The 18,717-nt window shown below is 53.9% G+C and overlaps 1 protein-coding gene across 1 annotated transcript in view; it reads right to left on the bottom strand.

Moving 5' to 3' along the window:
* Positions 1-2,217: 2,217 nt before the first annotated feature.
* Positions 2,218-18,717, bottom strand: part of TSPEAR (thrombospondin type laminin G domain and EAR repeats) — a 185,653-nt gene continuing 169,153 nt past the window's right edge. Inside the window, exons 9-12 of the mRNA XM_086327842.1 lie at positions 18,335-18,564; positions 6,178-6,365; positions 3,731-3,832; positions 2,218-2,826 (exon numbers count right to left, since the gene is read on the bottom strand). Of these exons, the coding sequence (XP_086183968.1) occupies positions 2,673-2,826; positions 3,731-3,832; positions 6,178-6,365; positions 18,335-18,564 (674 nt within the window). The 3' untranslated portion in view covers positions 2,218-2,672. The remainder of the gene's footprint in view (positions 2,827-3,730; positions 3,833-6,177; positions 6,366-18,334; positions 18,565-18,717) is intronic.

The raw sequence follows: 18,717 nt of genomic DNA, 5'->3' as shown, positions 1-18,717 counted from the left end.
CTGGAATCAAGATTGCCGGGAGAAATATCAATAACCTCAGATATGCAGATGACACCACCCTTATGGCAGAAAGTGAAGAGGAACTAAAAAGCCTCTTGATGAAGGTGAAAGAGGAGAGTGAAAAAATTGGCTTAAAGCTCAACATTCAGAAAACAAAGATCATGGCATCTGGTCCCATCACTTCATGGGAAATAGATGGGGAAACGGGGGAAACAGTGTCAGACTTTATATTTTTGGGCTCCAAGATCACTGCAGATGGTGATTGCAGCCATGAAATTAAAATTCACTTACTCCTTGGAAGAAAAGTTATGACCAACCTAGATAGCATATTGAAAAGCAGAGACATTACTTTGCCAACAAAGGTCTGTCTAGTCAAGGCTCTGCTTTTTCCAGTGGTCATGTATGGATGTGAGAGTTGGACTGTGAAGAAGGCTGAGCACCGAAGAATTGATGCTTTTGAACTGTGGTGTTGGAGAAGACTCTTGAGAGTCCCTTGGACTGCAGGGAGATCCAACCAGTCCATTCTGAAGGAGATCAGCCCTGGGATTTCTTTGAAAGGACTGATGCTAAAGCTGAAACTCCAATACTTTGGCCACCTCATGCGAAGAGTTGACTCATTGGAAAAGACTCTGATGCTGGGAGGGATTAGGGGCAGGAGGAGAAGGGGACAACAGAGGATGAGATGGCTGATGGCATCACTGACTCGATGCACATGAGTCTGAGTGAACTCCGGGAGTTGGTGATGGACAGGGAGGCCTGGTGTGCTGCTATTCATAGGGTCGCAAAGAGTCGGACACCACTGAGCAACTGATCTCTAATTTTCTTGAAGAGATCTCTAGTCTTTCCCATTCTATTGTTTTCCTCATTGTTCATCTGCAATTCAAGCTAACTGGGGAGCCTACATTTTTCTCTGGTACCATTGGCCCAACCTACGTGCACCAGCAGATCCATAGTCCTCCCACCTAGCCCATGAGGCCCCCAGCTGCCCAGGGCTGGGACCAAGCCAGGTCATAGGGACAATGACAGCAAGGGGATGTGGGTCTAGCAGAGACCCGGGGGCTGCAGGAGGAGGGCCTGACTTGCATGCAGGCACATCCTTTCTCCAAGCACTGAGTGTATATAAGGGGTGGGGGTTCTTTGCCCGTGGAATTACCCTGGGGGCATTCTAGCCCCAGGACTTCTCTCTCACACAGGGCCCCTGGCCTGCACCCCTTCTCACCCTCCACTCTGCCATTCTCCCAGGCAGGAGACATCCTTGACCAAGGTCAGCCTCCGCCTCCCCAAGGCATGTGGCTCACCTGCTGGCCTGGAGGAGTCTCTAGAAAAATCCCTGCTTTGGGAAATGAAGAGGGTCCCAGTTATGGTCCTGAGACTCCAAATCTGGCCTGGATGGAGGGGGAGCAGATGCACACAGATTCCTTCCTGGGTAGTTGGGCCAGCCCAGTTCTTACCTGCAGCTGACTACAGACAGCCAGGACTCCCATTGGCTGTGTGATCCTGTGCAAGAACCAATGAGAATTTGAGATGGAAATAGCAGAGCATTAAACCAAGCAGGGGCCTTGCTGCTGCTGAGGTCCTGGCTCTCACAACCAATCCTAGAGCAGGTGGGCCTGGCTGATGGAACAGGCCTGGCTTGGCTACGGCCCTGTGGTCTGGACCCCAAGGGCCTTCCCAGCAAATCTCCTGGCATGCAGGATCTCCCTTCCACCCAGGGGACTTCCTGGTGGTGATGGCAACTCCATCCTCCTCCCCAGGTTCCCAGAGTGTTGCCACGTCACACCTGCCATCCATCTCCAGGAGGCTGGAAGCCCTCGCCCAGTGGAGGGTCAGGAGTTGGACACGGGAGGAGCTGGGCAAGTGCTGGTCCCAAGGAGGCGTTCCAAGTCCATCTGGCACACCCATAAGGCCGTGTGGAGACCAGGAAGGCCTGCCTGGAGGCAGAGGCGTGAGGGTCCATCTGCCAGGCATCTCCCATGGGTGTGGCCTCAGGGAGGAGACTGGACCCATGCCACGCATGCTTGGGATTCCTGACCTGACCCTACCCAACCACATTTGTGGGAAACCTGAGGCTGGAGGAAGAAGCTCCTGCAGAGGAGAGGCATGCTGGTGACCAGGGACATGAGGGCACGTCAGGCCAAGGTGGCCAAGTGAGTGCACTGGCCCTGGGCTGCGCTCGCTGGGGGTTTAGTTCCCATCAGAAACACACAGACACAGCAGTACTTTCTGTAGGGAGCATCATAAATAGACAGAACACAATAAATAGCTGGTACAAATATGTGAGGCAGCACGAAGCCGGTCCCTGCGTCAGGGCTCCCCAGCCAGAGCTGAGTGTCTGGTCACGTGGTGGACGCTGTGGGAAGGTGACCAGTCCCTGCTGTTTTTGAGGTAAAACTTTGTATGAGCTTTTCCTTTAAAGCAAAATCCCTGCAGGACAGCAGAGTTGCAGGAGCAGCTCTGGTCTTCAGCTTGGATGCTCACAGAGCCACCCATCTGGCCACCATGGTTGTCTAGGTGATGATGGCGTGGCTGGACAAAGGCCAGAGAAAGCGAGTTGGTGGCTCTGGAAGCCACAGCTTCTCCCAGGCTTGTCCTACTCCCCAGAGGCTTTGGGGGTTCCTGGTGAGGTTCTGGGGTGTGGCCACGTAGGTCTAGCTCCTGGGGCTCTGAGCCCATCACCCCGTCCTCAGCTTCAGCACCCGGGACAGCGGTTCCTTGGCGCTGGAGTAGACCAGGAAGGAGCCGGCCGCTGTGCGGAAGGCCTCCCAGTCCCTGCAGCCGAAGGTTGGGAGGCTGTGCACGGCCACGAAGCCTTCATACCCCTGCCACCTGCGGGGAGAGATGCTGTCAGCTTCCAGGCTGGGACGCCAGCCCCAGCGAGAGGAGTGAGTGTCTGGGCTGCTCCCTCTCCCCGGGGCTCCCACCCCACCCCTCCCTGACCCTCACCAGGGTCCCACCTGCCTCTCCCACCATCACAGTATGAGGGGCCATGCATCCCAGGCCCAAAACCTCCCCAGGTTCCAATCGCGAGGAGCTGGGCCAGGAGGGGCCTTAGCCTGTAGAGAGGGAAACTGAGGCCTGAAAGGGGGTACTGCCCTGTCCAAGACGATTCAAGATCATCCTGGAATTTCTAGATAACTGAGAAACTTAGATCAACAGTAAAAACATTAGAAATACAGAGGCAAAGGCGCTTTTATTTGCAGACATAGTTGTACTTCTTGAACTCCCATGAGACATTTCTTTAGAAAACTATTAAAACTAATAAGATACTGTGGTTGCATGACCAGATACAACAGTTAATTGTGATACACAGATGAAAATGGACATATGCTTACAATACTTGGAAAACTCCTGGAAGGGAAGGTCGCGAGAATGCCATGGTGCCTCTAAGATGAAGTGTACAATTTTACTGAAGGACACGTGGAAAATAGAGAGATCTACCACAGCCTTGGCTGGAAACATTTAATAGGATAACACACTAATAACTCTCACATTAGTGTAGCCTCTCACTGCATCTCCAGCCAGAACCCAAAGTTGTGAATGCCAGCAGGGCTAGTGGTCACCTAGCTGGCCCGGGGGCCTGACCCAGACTCAGCCCGTGCTCAGGTGCTCCCAGTGCCAGGCGACCCACAGGGCTCCATGACCTGTGACTCGCTCTGAGCCCGTGGTCATTCAAGGGGAAGGTGGGCCCACCCAGCTGAACCGAGGTGTCTAGCAGGGGCAGGGCCTTTACCTGTAAATAATACTGTTTACCGAGAAGGTATTTCCATCGAAGGAGTTTGCAACCACCAGGAAATAATCTTCTCCCACCGAGAAGAACTCCCAGTCCAGAGCACTGCGGGAGCAAGTGAGCAGAATTAGGACCTGGAGATGCTGCCTGGGGACTTGGGGGTTGGTGTCCGGCTGGTTCTCCCCCTAATCTCAGGATTCAGGGGGCTAGGTCCCACCTCCAAAATCCACAGAAGGAGGAGCAGTTTCCTCAGTCATACAACCGGTTGGTCTATTCCAGGGAAATGCAAATTAGTTGTTCACTTTTTAAACTTAAAACATTTAATTGTAATAAAATACACATAACACAAAGATTTCTATTGTATTCATTTTTAAATGGACCTTTAAGCTTAGTGGCATTGGGTACCTTCACATTGACATGCAACCATCACCACATCCACCTCCAGAATTTCTCCACCTTCCAAACTGAACCTCTGTCCCCAGGAAACACTCACTCCCCATCCCCTCCCCCAGCCTCTGGCCCCCACCATCTACTTCCTGTCCCTACGGATCTGACTCCTCCAGAGGCCTCGGGTAAGTGGATCACAAAGTATTTGTCCTTCTGTGTCTGGCTTATGTCACTGAGCATATGTCCTCAAGGTTCATCCGTGCGGTCAGGTGTCAGGATGTCCTTTTTTGAGGCTGAACAATATTCTACTGTAAGAATGGACCCCACTCATCTGTCTATGGACACCCGGGCAACAAGAGCGAACAGTGAAGTTGTGAACACGGGTGCAAAAGTCGTTCACTTGGAAGAGGTTGAAATAGAGGAACAGCCCTAAACTCGTGGCCACTCCCTAAAAGTCTGCAGCGCCCCCTGGAGGCGAAAACTTGAGGACAATGGCTGTGAGGTCACATGCTTCTTCCCTGACTCCAGTTCAGGTACCAGCAGGGCCTGCCAACGTAGAGACGTCCCCCTAAATTTGGAAGCTGTGGTTCTTACTGCAAACAGACCACTGCATCCTGTTTTCAACAAACGCCCCTGAACTTGCTAAGGGTGAGTCTGCGCTCAGAGACATCTTAGTTCTCAGGGATCTGACAGAGGGCTTCTGGGAAGGACATCCCGGAGCCTTGTCTATCCCAGGAGGCCAACCTGGGCATCAGCTGTGATCCCCAGCCACTGCTCTAATTACTGCGGGCCTACTTTACAGATGAGGAAACTGAGGCTGCAGTCTTGCAGGAGTCACTCAGATGCGCAAGGCCAGGCCAGTGCCTCTGCATCCAGAGGCCTCAGGGTTATGGCCTGTTGAGACAGCACAGTCGCACTCTCTTGGGTGACACTCACCCTGGATTCCTTCTCAGTGGGGCACTGAGGGCGCTGGCCTAGAGCTCCAGCAGAACCCTGGACATGAGTCGGCCACAGAGGTACCTGGGGACATGCAGGGGGGCAAGGCCAGTGGGGGCCCTGGGGCTCCTGACTCTTCCTTCTTCTGTTATCTGGAATCCTGTCTCCGCCACTTCCAGCCATGGCCAGTTGTGACTCATCATTAAGAAAAAGTGGTGACTGTGGCCATGCCCACTGAGGGGTTTCATGCAGTGTGGCATGGGTGGGGCTGGTAGCACAGCCGTGTGGTCCCACACGCAGCATTCTGCCAACTGTAACTGGTTCTGGAACCAAGGCCCACAGCTTTGCTTTTGCAGCAAAATGTTGACTGCACCGTCTGCCCCCACGGCTTGCATCAGAAGCTGCTGGGGCTTAATCCAGTAGGAAATCAAGGTCTGGCATGACTTCCAAAGCATCAGGGCAGTAAGTCTGCTGACGGTAATGTGAAGCATATTTTTAATCCTTCAGAACCACACTATTTGGTCAAATGGTGGAAATAGACAAGTATCCATCAACTGATGAAAAGTAAACAAAGTATGATAAATAAACACAGTGGAATATCACTCAGTCATTAGAAGAGTGAGGCACTAAGGTACAACGTGGATGAACCTTGAAAGAATGACCAGTAGAAGAAGCCGGACACATCTGAATGCAATGTCCAGGTGGGGACACCCAGAGGGGCAGAGAGCAGGCTGGTGGGCCCCAGGGGCTGCGGAGGGCACTAACAGCTGAGGGGTGGGGTTTCTTTTCAAGGTAATGAAAATGTTCTAAAGTCACCTGGAAATGGTTGTATACATATGCAAATTTCATTAAAAAAAATAAAAACCCTGAATTCTAAAAACAAGCACACAAGCCACAGCTTTTAAAAGCAGTTAGAGTCAAGGCTACAGCGAGGAGCCGCGGTCACTCAGCTGGTCGTGTGGAAGGTCTGCGGGGTGCACAGCGAGGCCGCTTCACACCTGTGGGCTGGGGGGTGGGCACCGCGGCCCCACAGATGCTCGGGTGCGCGCTGTGCGGTCCGGGCGGCCTCAGAGGTCGTAGGACCGGGGCCCCTGGATCCCCGCCCCGGCCGCCCGCCGCCCGCGTACCTGCAGGTGCGGATCTCCTGGAAGCGGACGAACGTCTGCGCGGTGACGTTCAGCTCGTATATGACCGAGTTGATGACGTAGGAGTCGTTCTGCACTCGCATCTCCACGTCGTAGCGGTGACTGTTCGCCACGGCGAGGAAGACCCTCTCCCCAATGTGGAAAACCTCCCAGTCTGCGGCGCCAAACGTCTGGGACCGTGAGAGGGAAGCCGAGAGCACGCTGTGGGCAGAGACCCTCAGGATGGCCACCCACGCGGCGCCAGCCCCCGCACTCCGGGCGTGAAGCAGGCGCCCCTCTTGAGGGTGCTGCCCTTTCCCAGCCTCCTCCAAGGCCAAAGGACCATCTGCCTAGAGAGCTTCTTAGCGCCTGTGCTGCCCCTTCCCAGGCCCCAGTGTGCCCTGGAGGAGGTCCAACTGCTATAACACCTCTTCCAGGGAGCCCTCTCTGCTCCCTCCAGTTATGAACTCAGAAGCAACATCTAGGTACCTCCAGAGTTACTTACTAGGTACTCTCCCTGGCCTGAGGCTCTCCTCTGGCTCTCTGGACAGGCCCATCCTGTGTAGGCTACTCCTCCAAAATCACTCATCAACCTGGAGGGTGAGGTGTGCATGGGCCCATGGGGCTGGACTTACATGAATGGCCGGCTGCCAAGCCTTGGCTGCAGACCTCGAACTGCATGAGCTGATTTACACGTAGGCCCACCAGGAGGTTTATGACCAGCATCTCTGGGATGCTGGGCTGGGAGTGCATGGGGAAGGGGAGGACCAGACCAGTCCAGATCCATCCCTGTTCTGAGAAACAAAGGAGTGACCACACGGGATGGCAGCTTCAGTGGAGGGGGGATAACACAGAAGCTCCCCGAAACAGGGGCCTGTGGCTGGTGGAACAGTGTGCAAAAGTTCCTGAGGACTCCAAACCACAGCCTGATGAGGCTGCTGGGGTCTGAGTTCCTGTGTCAGCAGAAAGGGGTTGACTCTGTCTGTTCTCATAAGCAGGTGAGGGCTGCGGAAGCTCTGATGGACACTCGGCATTGAAATTGTCTTTAAATGTTTTGCCTCTTGACTTTTGACTTGTGATACTGATGGAGAGACTGACCCTCCTGTTGATAATAATCATAAACTCTGGATACAATAGGCAATGTAGGAAAATAGGAAATGGCAACCTACTCCAGTATTCTTGCTGGGAAAATTCCATGGACAGAGAAGTCTGGTGGGCTATAGTCCATGGGGTCACAAAGAGTTGGACATGACTGAAGTGACTAAGCACTGGATACAATACTTAAAAATGTACACAATTGCTTGAAGGTTCTGGAGAAGGGCCAAGGGCAGGCAGAAAGTGGAGGGGAGATGATGGCCCTTGAACACGTTTGTCTGACTCTCCCTCTGAGGACATTCCTGGTCCTGTGTCATATGGGCTTCGCACTCAAGTGGAGGGAGCGGACTCGCTTGAACTGCATGAGCTGACATACACATGGGCCCACATGTAAATAAAAGGAGGTTTATGACCAGCATCTCTGGGACGCTGAGGTGGGAGTACATGGGGAAGGGGAGGACCAGACAAGTCCAGACCCAAGCTTAGCGTTTGGGGCTTGCAGAGTGTCTAGAAACCAAAGGAGACTAGCCTAGGAAGGAGGGACTCCCAGTAGGGGAGGCCCCAGTATCTCCTTATTAACTTCTCGCAAGTCCATTTTAGCTCCTGAAGTGCACACACAGGGGACAGGACCCCAGGGACCTAGGGACAAACAACAGCTGAGCGGCTGGTGGAACTGACCAGAGAGTTAGACAGCAGGGGAACCAGCAGGTAAATGTGACTATGATCAGGAGAAGAAACAGCAAGTAGAAATAGGTTGACACAGCACAAATACTGGGGTGAACAGATACAAACTTTATAGTAACTGTGATCAGAATCTATGCGCAAATATGTATGTAATCAACAATAAGGTGGGGAGATTTGGAGAGTTATGAAAACTCTAAAAGGAGGCAGATAGAAATCCTGTACCTGAAAAGCAAAATGCCCGTATTCACAAATCTATTGCACGGGATCAAAAGCTACCTAGACAATCCAGAAGAAAGCATCTGTGAACTAGAAGATACGCCAATAGAAATTATCTGATTTGAAGCACAGAAAGGGGGGGGATGTTTACAATGAAAGTAAACAGAGCCTCAATGATAATATAATTCAGTGTAGTGCATGAAGCTAGGACAAACCTAGACAGCTTACTAAAAAACAGAGACATTACTTTGCTGACAAAGGTTTATATAATCAAAGTTATGGTTTTTCCAGTAGTCATGTATGGATGTGAGAGTTGGACCATAAAGAAGGCTGAGCACTGAAAAAATGATGCTTCTGAGCTGTGGTGTTGGAGAAGAGTCTTGAGAGTCCCCTGGACTGCAAGGAGATCAAACCAGTCAATCCTAAAGGAAATCAACCCTGAATATTTATTGGAAGGACTGATGCTGAAGTTGAAGTTTCAATACTTTTGCCACCTGATGAGAAGAGCCAACTCATTGGAGAAGACCTTGATGCTGGGATAGATTGAAGGCAGGAGGAGAAGGGGGCAACAGAGGATGAGATGGTTGGATGACATCACTGACTCAATGGACATGAGTTTGAGCAAGCTCTGGAAGATGGTGATGAACAGGGAAGCCTGGCGTGCTGCCGTTCATGGGGTCACAAAGAGTTGGACATGACTTAGTGACTGAACAGCAACAACTGTGTGTGTAATTGGATCACAGAAGGAAAGGAAAGGAGAATAAGGCAGAAAAAAATTTAAGTTAAATGTTGGCTAAAATTTCCCCAAATATGATTAAAACCACCAAACCACAGATCCAAGATCAGAGACCCCAAGCAGAATAAATACAACCCCCCCACCCCATAACCTCCGCACATCATGTTGAATATCTGAGGATAGACAGAGAAGATTTCAGAAGCAGCCAGAGGAAAAAGACATTTGCTATAGGGAAACAGTGGTGCCAGTGGTACCCAACCTCTCATCAGAAACAGTTGAAGCTCGATGTCAATGGAAAAACTTCTTTAAAAGAAATGAAAGAAAACCATGAACCCAGAATTCTACAACCAGTGAAAACATCCTTCACTGTAAAGTCACTTTCAGATAAAAGTGGTAGAATGAACTGCCAGCAGACCTGCTTTACGAGCAGTCCTGGAGGAAGCTTAAGAGGGTAAAACTCCACAAGAAGCACAGAGTCTGCGAGAAGCACGCAGAGGGCGCTGGCAATGGTGAGCTGGGTGTCAAGATAGCTCACTGTTTATAGCAAACAAGAGGACAAGCTGTGGAGCTCGTACCTTAAGTAGACATGTGAGTTTATACATGCTCCCAATAGCCCAATGGACAGGTAAGGATAAATGAGATCATGTAGTTGTAAGGTTATCACATTATATGTAAAGTATAATATTAATTCAAAGATAGATTGTACACCCAAAACTAACACAACATTGTTAGTCAACTATACTCCAATATAAATTTAAAAAATTCTTTAAATTTGAACATATTAACGCAAGGCCTTCCCTAGTAGCTCAGACAGTAACACATCTGCCTGTAGTACAGGAGACCTGAGTTCAATCCCTGGTTTGGGAAGATTCCTTGGAGACGAAAATGGCAACCCATTTCAGTGTTCTTGCCTGGTGAATTCCATGGACAGAGGAGCCTGGCAGGCTACAGTCCATGGGATCACAAAGAGTCAGACACGACTGAGCAACTGACACACACTGCTGCTGCTGCTGCTAAGTTGCTTCAGCCGTGTCCGACTCTGTGCGACCCCATAGACGGCAGCCCACCAGGCTCCCCCGTCCCTGGGATTCTCCAGGCAAGAACACCGGAGTGGGGTGCCATTTCCTTCTCCAATGCATGAAAGTGAAAAGTGAAAGTGAAGTCACTCAGTCGTGTCCGACTCTAGCGACTCCATGGACTGCAGCCCACCAGGCTCCTCTGTCCATGGGATTTTCCAGGCAAGAGTACTGGAGTGGGGTGCCATTGCCTTCTCCAGAGCAACGGACACACACACACACAGTTAATTAAAAAATAAAAAATAGGTTGCAGTGTAGATATGGGATGGGGCAGAGGAGTGTGAGATGAGCTGGGAGATTAGGATTGATATATATATACACCACCATGCATGAAAAAAGATACCTAGTGGGAAGCTACTGTATAGCACATGGAACTCAGCTCGATGCTCCGTGATGACCTAGTTCAGTGGGATGGGGGTGGGCGGTCTAAGAGGGACAGGATATATGTATACCACAGCTGATCGACTTCCTTGTACAGCAGAAAATAACATTGTAAAGCAACTATACTCCAATAAAAAATAGATTGCAGTAAGTTGAACATGTATATTGTGATTGCTGAAGCACACAATTACACAACAAACTGAATTAATACAAAAAAAAGGGGATCAAAGGCTATGTATGTGACAAAGAACTTGTTTTATACCTGATGTATAAGGAACTCCTACATATCAATACTGAAAGGCAAAAAAATTAAAGTATGGGCAAAGACTTGAATATGCATTTTGCAAAAGGGACTCTGGCAAACCAGCAGGTGGGTGGAAATGTGCTATCGTTAGTTACCAGGGGACTGTGACTTAAAAACCACTGCGGTGCTGCTTCACACCTTGTAAGTAAGACTAAAAATACAGACAAAACCGGGTGTTGGCTAGATTGTGGGATGACTGGCACTCACGCTGTTTTTGGGAATGTATGAAATGGTAGAACTGTTTTGGAAAACTGCTTGGCAATTTCTTCAGAAGTTAAACATCCGCCTACCTCATGGCCTAGAATTCCACTCCTGGGTTTTTACTCAAGAAAAGTAAAAACAATTTGCCCACAGAAAACCATGTATGAGATGCTTTTGTAGAATTATTCATAATAGTGAAAATCTGGAAACAGCTCAGGTCGTACAAAGAATTGAGCCTAGAAGCCACACAGCGATCAATTTCTGGACCCGGCTGCTTCCTGGGGACACCGTGCCTACTCCGAGGTAGGTAGTCCTGGCCGGCCAGAGCTGGTCACCGCGATGCCCAGCGACGCTGGAGGGACAATTGCATGCCCAGTCCACGTGGGAAGGGGCTCTGTTTTCCTTTACTCCGACCGGCGGGGGACGGGTCTGAGGACTACCCCTCCTCGGAGGTCCCTTTCCGGCTTGAGCAATCCGCCCAGCGGCGGCCTCTGGTCCCCGCGGGTCCGGTACCCGCCCAGCCGCTCGCCTGGTGTTCTCTCCACGTCCAGCAGAGGGCGCGGCTGCCCGTTCTACCGCCCGGTGTGCGGAGCCCGGGACACCACCGCACCCCCGCCCCCACCCCACCCCACCCCCGCCCCGCGGGCGAGAGGGGCAGAGAAACACGCTTGGGCCCGTCCGAGGGTCGGAAACAAGGCAGCTCAAGCTAAAAGAGTGACTCACAGGACAAGGACAGGGATCAGGGCACCTGGCGTCGCCGACCCAGCCGGACCAGGAGCTGGGCTGAAGCCTTCCTGGGTTAGCACCCTCTCCTCACCGCGGCTCGGAGGTGGCACTATTTCTGTCCCCTGGGGCCACGCCGCAACTTCCGAGCTGGGGGGACACTCGGGCCCGTGGGGCCTCCAGCCTTATCAGAGGACCGACGTTAGAGACCCACAAGAGTGTACAGAGTGACACACACGTGCCAGCCCAACCAGGTCTTAGAAACCACGGGAGTGGCCAGACTGTGAATCGCCGGTTCTGCCCCGTCCTTTGCTGAAGAGCACCGCAGTACATACCTGCACGTACCTGTGTATACACGTGCACACACCTGCATGGATGCGATTTTACACACAATCCTGCACGCATGCATCTGTGTACATGTGCACATAACTGCAAGCACCCACATGCACACACCTCCACATGTACACACCCACACAGAACAAGCGGCCAGGGCTGGTCTGAGAAGGGGGTCTCCCCCAGATTACCAGAGCTTCCTTTCAGCCCGGAGCCACTCCACCCTCAGCTCACTGGTCTTGAGTCCCAGCAAGAAGGGGTTGGCCTGCAGACAAGGGTCGGTAAAAGGGGATGTCTGGGCCTGGGAACTGGGAGAAGAGGGCCCGAGCCCAGGGGGAAGGACGGGAGCGTGGCCAAAGGCTGGGGAGGGGAGGAGCACCCAGGTAGGCATGGCTTAGAGGGGCTCTCACCTCTCTGCTCTGTGTGCCCAGTGGGGTGGGGGCGCCCAATACAGCAAGTGCAGGGTGCCTCATTCAGTTTGAGTTTCAGATTAAAATGATGTTTCAGTCTGTGTGTATGGGCACGCTTTTACTAAAAACTGATTCGTTGTATATCTGGTTTTCACATTGAAATGCTGCTGCTTCTGTGAAGTCACTTCAGTCCTATCCCACTCTGTGCGACCCCATAGACAGCAGCCACCAGGCTCCTCTGTCCCTGGGATTCTCCAGGCAAGAATACTGGAGTGAGTTGCCATTTCCTTCTCCAATGCATGAAAGTGAAAAGTGAAAGTGAAGTCGCTCAGTAGTGTCTGACTCTTCAAGACCCCATGGACTGCAGCCTACCAGGCTCCTCCGTCCATGGGATTTTCCAGGCAAGAGTACTGGAGTAGGTTGCCATTGCTTTCTTCTTCACATTGGAATAGGCGTCCTGTATTTTATTTGCCGGATGCTAGCAGAGTCCGGCAGGGGCCCGACTGACTGCCAGTCATTGGCTGGCCGTGAGCTTCCCTGGAAGCCTGGGCCCACACCTGCGCCCTCAGCCAGAGGCTGGGCTCCTCCCATTCGGAAGTAAAACGGGGAGAATCCCAGCCCAGGGCTGCACCAGCCTGGGCAGGGGTGAGCTGGCCTGAGGCCCCGCTGTCAGGCCACTCCTGGATTCTGAGTGCATTTAGGACACGTCAGGGAGAGAAGAAGAAATTCCCACATCAAACAGCCCTGCCAAGCCCTGCCTGGCACCGGAGCAAGGCAGCCTGGCACCTGCTGGGCTGGGCGGACCCTTCCCGCCCTTCTTTGAGCGGAATTCCCCCGAGCCCTGCCCTGGAATCCCCTGGCATCGCGCCTGCCTGGGCCTGGAGCACCTCGAGGGAGGATGGTGCTTCTGGGACTTGGCAGCCAGAGCACCTGGAGCCCTTGACAGTGCCCTAGAGGGTGGGTGGGTTCCCAGTGATCAGCAGATTGCTTGTTGCAGGAGGCTCTTGGGTTCTGGCTTTGATGGAGCAAAGAACCCAGGTCTTGGAGTGCCTGGGGAGGCAGGACCAGGCTCACCGCCAGGAGAAGGCAGGCAGGTCCCAAAGGACCCTGGGGGATTCAGCCCTTGACATTGTGGGCAGTCGGCTGAGGTGGGAGAGGGGCCTGCTCCTGGGAGACTGCGGGGGGCAGCACACTCCCCGGCCAACTTTGGGGTGCCCTGCAGCTCTCCCCCGGTACAGCGACCCCTCCACACCTTCTTCCCTGGGCTGCCTGGCCCACTGCCAGCTCCAGCCTCACAGAGCAAACCAGAAGCACAGGAGAAAGTGCCCTGGCCCTGGTGAGCACACGAGCCGGTCCCTTCCAGGGCTGACCACTGGGGGCGCTCTCACAACACTCTCCTTACAGACTGCTGCTTCCTTCATTTGCGGACATTTACATTCTTGGGGCTTCCCTGGTGGCTCAAAAGGCAAGGAATCTGCCTAAATGCAGGAGACTGGGTTCAATCCCTGGATGGGGAAGATCCCCTGGAGGAGGGCATGGCAACTCAATCCAGTATTCTTGCCTGCAGAATCCCATGGACAGAGGAGCCGGGCAGGCTACAGTCCATGGGGTTGCACAGAGTTGGACATGACTGAAGTGACTTAGCATGCATGCACATTCTTGATGGAGACTGCCTTTCTGACAAACCCCAGCTTCATTCTCTGTCTCCTCAAACCCACTGATGACTCTTGGCAGCTCCTCTGCCTGTCCTTCCCCTGCCCTGATAAGTGGTTTCCCAGGGGGCTTCACTGGCCCTCTTCTTGGAAACCCTGTCAGCCCTCACCCCACACCCTGCCAGAAATACCCCATTGCCCTTGGTTCTCATTTCTGCCAGTGGCTCCTCCTAGCAACAACCCCCAGTCTTGGCCCACTGCTGCCCCCTCCCCTTCCCCATCCCCTCCTCTCCAGGTCTACACGTGATGACTGTAACCGCAGATCCCACAGCCAGACAGCTCAGGGAGCAGAAGTCCCAGCAGCTGGAGGCCGGAAGTCTCATCCTTCCGACACACCCAGCTTCCACCTCCTTTGGTCCAAGATGGTGAGGCCAAAGGGTTGGAGCCTAAAGTGGTCCGCCACCTGAAGGAAGATTCTAGGATTCCTGGTGAGAGAGGTGGGGAGGTCTGGAAGGGGTTGCCAGGGAATGCTTCAGGGTGGACAGCTAGTCTCCCATGCACCCCTGGGCTGCAGACCCAGCATGAGCACAGCCTTTCTCATGAGCTGAATTCACCCTACCAGTGAGGGACCCACCTGGTGCCCCTCTCAGCACTGTCCATGTGCACAGCGCCACAAATGCCAGCAGCCTGCGTCCCTTGCCTGGCCATCCCTTCAGAAAGGGCTCCCCTCGAAGTTGGCACCTCTCTACACACACTTCAAACTTCAACTCCTGCTTCAAACTCATGTGAGCCCATGAGAGATGCTGCAAAGCTCCAAACCAAGTGCAAACATATGGAGGTATCTTCAGGACCTAAGAGGATTTAAACAGCATACAAAAACAGCTGGCAGAACATGAAAATGGGATCTGGTGGGCTCTGCGGGATTCACTGGGTGCGAAGAGACTCGGCTCATTAGAGAAGGCAGGGTCCTCGGGTGTGTGGGCACAGGGAGCAGCAGTGCCCCCTTGCAGCCCCCAGAGTCAGATCCTGGGGCAGCTCTGCCCACCGGCTGGAGATGCGCCCTCTTGCAGCCACTGTGGTTCTGCCCACTCCCGCCCCCGCCCTGCACTTCTGGCTGATTCTTCCCGCCAGCGTCACACCCCTGGGCTGGCTCTGGTTTAGGGCATGGAGCTCAGATGGCCCCCATCCTGGCTCAGTTGGGCCTGTCTCTGCCCCTCGGCCCAGTCTCCCTTCTGAGGATGCCCTGTGTCCGAGGCCTGTGGTGAGGCTGGACACAGACTGGAGCCAGATCTGGATGCTGCTTGAAAATACAGAGGTTCAGGGGCTCACAGCTCTGGAGCCAGTATACTGGGGAGCATTCAAGGAGATGGGCCAGAACCTGGAAGGGATCTGAGACATCCTGCATGAGAGACAGTGGCAGAAACGAACACTGCTCTGAGAGATTCAGGCTGAGTGTTTCCCCATGGTGTCCAGAGAGCACAGAGAGTCGGCACGCAGCCTTCTGGCCAATCACACACGTCCCCAGCTGGGCTGTCACACCAGGCACGTGACATGAAGAGGGTTCTTGCAGCCGGTCGGGGAGTGCAGCTTGGAGATTATGATCCTATCTGACCTCTCCTGCTGCTGCTGCTGCTGCTAAGTCACTTCAGTCATGTCCGACTCTGTGCAACCCCATAGACATCTCCTACGTTTGCACAAAAAGCCAGTTTAGAAGGTCGTCATCATGGCGCCTCATCAAGGGCCTCAACCAGACCCCCAGCTCCCTGGGGCACAAGCCACCAGTGACAATGCCACCCCCTGCTATGCTCGACAGGAAATATCAACAGAAAACAAAGGGTCCTCCAGACGTGTGACAAAGGACCTGGAACATGAGAGTCAGGCTAAAATATATACATACACTCATACTGGAAGAAACCGAGCTGGTTCTAGAAACAAACCAGAATATTTTAAAACTATAATGATCTTCAAAAGTATTCAAGAAGATACTGCATTTATAGAGTAAATATAGAATGGCATGAAGAGGAAGAGTTCTTGGATATTAGAAAGATACTAGCTTTATGAGACGATGCTCATCAACACGATTGGAGAATAAAGGTAGGGAAAGAGTCTAGGTTGAAAAGATAACTCAACACAGGAGATCTGAAAGCCCTCTAACCAGTGTGCCAGGGTCGGGTGGGGCATGGAATGATCAAGAAAAACCAAGGAAATCTCCCAGGCCTGGAAAAGCACAGCTTCAAGTTGAAAGGGCACTGAGACAAAGCCGTCAGGAGGCACAGGGAGCCACTGTAAGAGACCTGTGGGTGCCGAGGGCAGAGAAGGCCACCGGAAGGGCGCTCGGGGGGCAGGGGGGCCACTGCACCCCTGGGTTCTGGGAGAAGGCCACCAGAAGGGCACCCAGGGGGGAGGGGGGCCACTGCACCCCTGGGTTCTGGGAGAAGGCCACCAGAAGGGCGCCCGGGGGGGCAGGGGGGCCACTGCACCCCTGGGTTCTGGGAGAAGGCCACCAGAAGGGCGCCCGGGGGGCAGGGGGGCCACTGCACCCCTGGGTTCTGGGAGGCCGGGGGCTGCCCTCCGTGTTCTCAAGGGAATGACTTCTACTCTAAAATCCTGTACACCATTTATCAGGCAGGGCGAGGGACGCGGCCACCACGAGCGTGCACACTTCCTGCCACAGACGGTGGTTCTCACTGAGATGAAGCTGGCGAGGTCATGGCTCCCCCAGCCTGTGGTTGTGCCATCAGGCCACGTGGCCCATGTGGCTGTGGAGGATGAGGGGTGGGCTGTGACCTCTCAGTCCAGATCTGATGTGGGCTTGCTCCGCTCTACACCCATTGGCTGACTTTGGTCACATGACCCGGGTCAGCTGCAGGGACACTGGGGAGCATGGGGGAGTTCCTGGAAGGGGGTGTCCTTGAGGTGTCACCCAAAAACCTGAGGTCAACTGGGACACTGGAGATCAGAATTGGACATGGTGGCTCCAGCCAAAGATGGCAGTAAAGGAAAGTTCCAGAAAAGCGACCACTGTCAGCTCTAGAGACAGTTGGCCAGGATGGCACAGGCAGAAGGGCCCAGGAGAAAGGGCTGCAGGACAAGAGGGCTCTTCGTGGACACATGCTGACCAGAGACCTCGCAGCGACACACGGTGGAAACCCAGGAGGCACTGAGGACGCAGTGCTCGCAGGAGCCTGGGGACAGGGAGGACCAGCAAGAAGCCGGGGGACGTTACCCTGTGCAGAGATGGTGGTTTTCTTCCCCCACAGAGGAAAGGGGAGGAGGGAGGGATACGGGAAGAAGCAACTAGGAACTTGTGGAAGCGTCCTGTGCAGCACCTGGGGTCCACGCGTGAAGTGAGCCAGGTGGTGGGCTTGTGGCATGGAAGAGAGTCTGGCCTGCATGCAGGGCCTGTCCCCAGGGGCTGGCCCAGAGGTTGTCCCAGCCCACCACTGAGAAGGGAGTGGTCAAAACGCACCCTTGGCTCTGCAAGAACGAGCTTATGACGTGGCTAGGACGATGCAAATACCGACCTCGACTGTTGATTTTAGTCATCCATGGGGGCTTGGGCTTCCCAGGTGGCTCAGTGGTAAAGAATCTGCCTGCTAATGCAGGAGACTCAGGTTTGATCCCTGGGTCAGAAAGATCCCCTGGAGTAGGAAATGGCAACCTGGTCCTGTATTCTTGCCTAGAAAATCCTATGGACAGAGGAGCCTGGTGGGCTACAGTCCATGGGGTTGTAAAGAGTTGGACATGAGTTAGCACCTGAGCACGTGGGGGCTTGGTCTGGGGTCTGACACTGAGAGGGACAAGCCAGGCAGCTTGGAAGGAGGAGGGCATGGGAAGGCAGAGGAGGGTCTGGACCCTGTGTCATCATCCTAGACCACAGTGGGGCCTGAGGAGGGGCTGCCAACACTGCCCACTAGCCTGGGACTGGTCAGTACCCGCATGGTTCACCGAGGCGTTCAGCGCTGCCCCACCTAATAAAGCCTCTCGCTGCCTCAGTTTGATGCTTTGCCAGGCAGCCCACAACAGCTGGAACCAGCTAAGGGACACAAGAGCTCAGAGAAGGTGAACAGTGCTGTCCCCACAGATGGCCAGGTCAGGGGCCAGCTGCTGGGTGCCTCAGGACAAGAGGCTGACACCCACATAAAGGCAGGTTAGACTGTGGGGCCCGCCGGGGGCCAGGGGACTCATTTGAGCACAGGTACTGGTAGGAACTCTGTGCCAGGGAAGCCCTTCCACCTCGTCTGCAGGCTCCCTCGCCTGACCTCTGGGGAGGCGCCTGGTGTGGACAGGCCTGGGGGTGGGAAGGGTGTGTGTGTCGGGGGGTGCCATGGGGAGTGCAGGGTCCTCACCAGGAAGGACTGGAAGAGCTGGAAGGAGCCGTCCAGCCGCACGTACAGGTGGGACTGCAGCCGCGTGGATGTGCCGTTGAAGGCGTTGGCCACGGCCAGAAAGGCGTAGGGCCCCACCGTGAAGAACTCCCAGTCGTAGGCGCCCGAAGTGGCGATGGTCTGGTTGGCCTCGAAGAGCCGGGTCCCCGGGTTCCACTTGTAGATGACACTGTCAATGTTATGGTTGTCGCCTGGAAGCCGAGCGGCATTGAGGGAGGGAAACAGGCTTCTGCAGCCTCATGCCAGCGCCTGGGACCAGGCCCCCCGGGACCCTGCCCCAGGCCCTGCAGCCAGCGCAGTTCAGCTGGACCCTGATCTGCACTCTTCCCGGGTCCCCAGCCATG

Source organism: Bos grunniens, chromosome 1 (assembly GCF_055505025.1).
Source record: "Bos grunniens cultivar Pamir isolate PY7600 chromosome 1, Bosgru_T2T1.0, whole genome shotgun sequence".
NCBI classification, from domain to species: Eukaryota; Metazoa; Chordata; class Mammalia; order Artiodactyla; family Bovidae; genus Bos; species Bos grunniens.
Note: the sequence above shows the minus strand (reverse complement) of the source record. Positions and strands in the feature narration are given on the sequence as shown.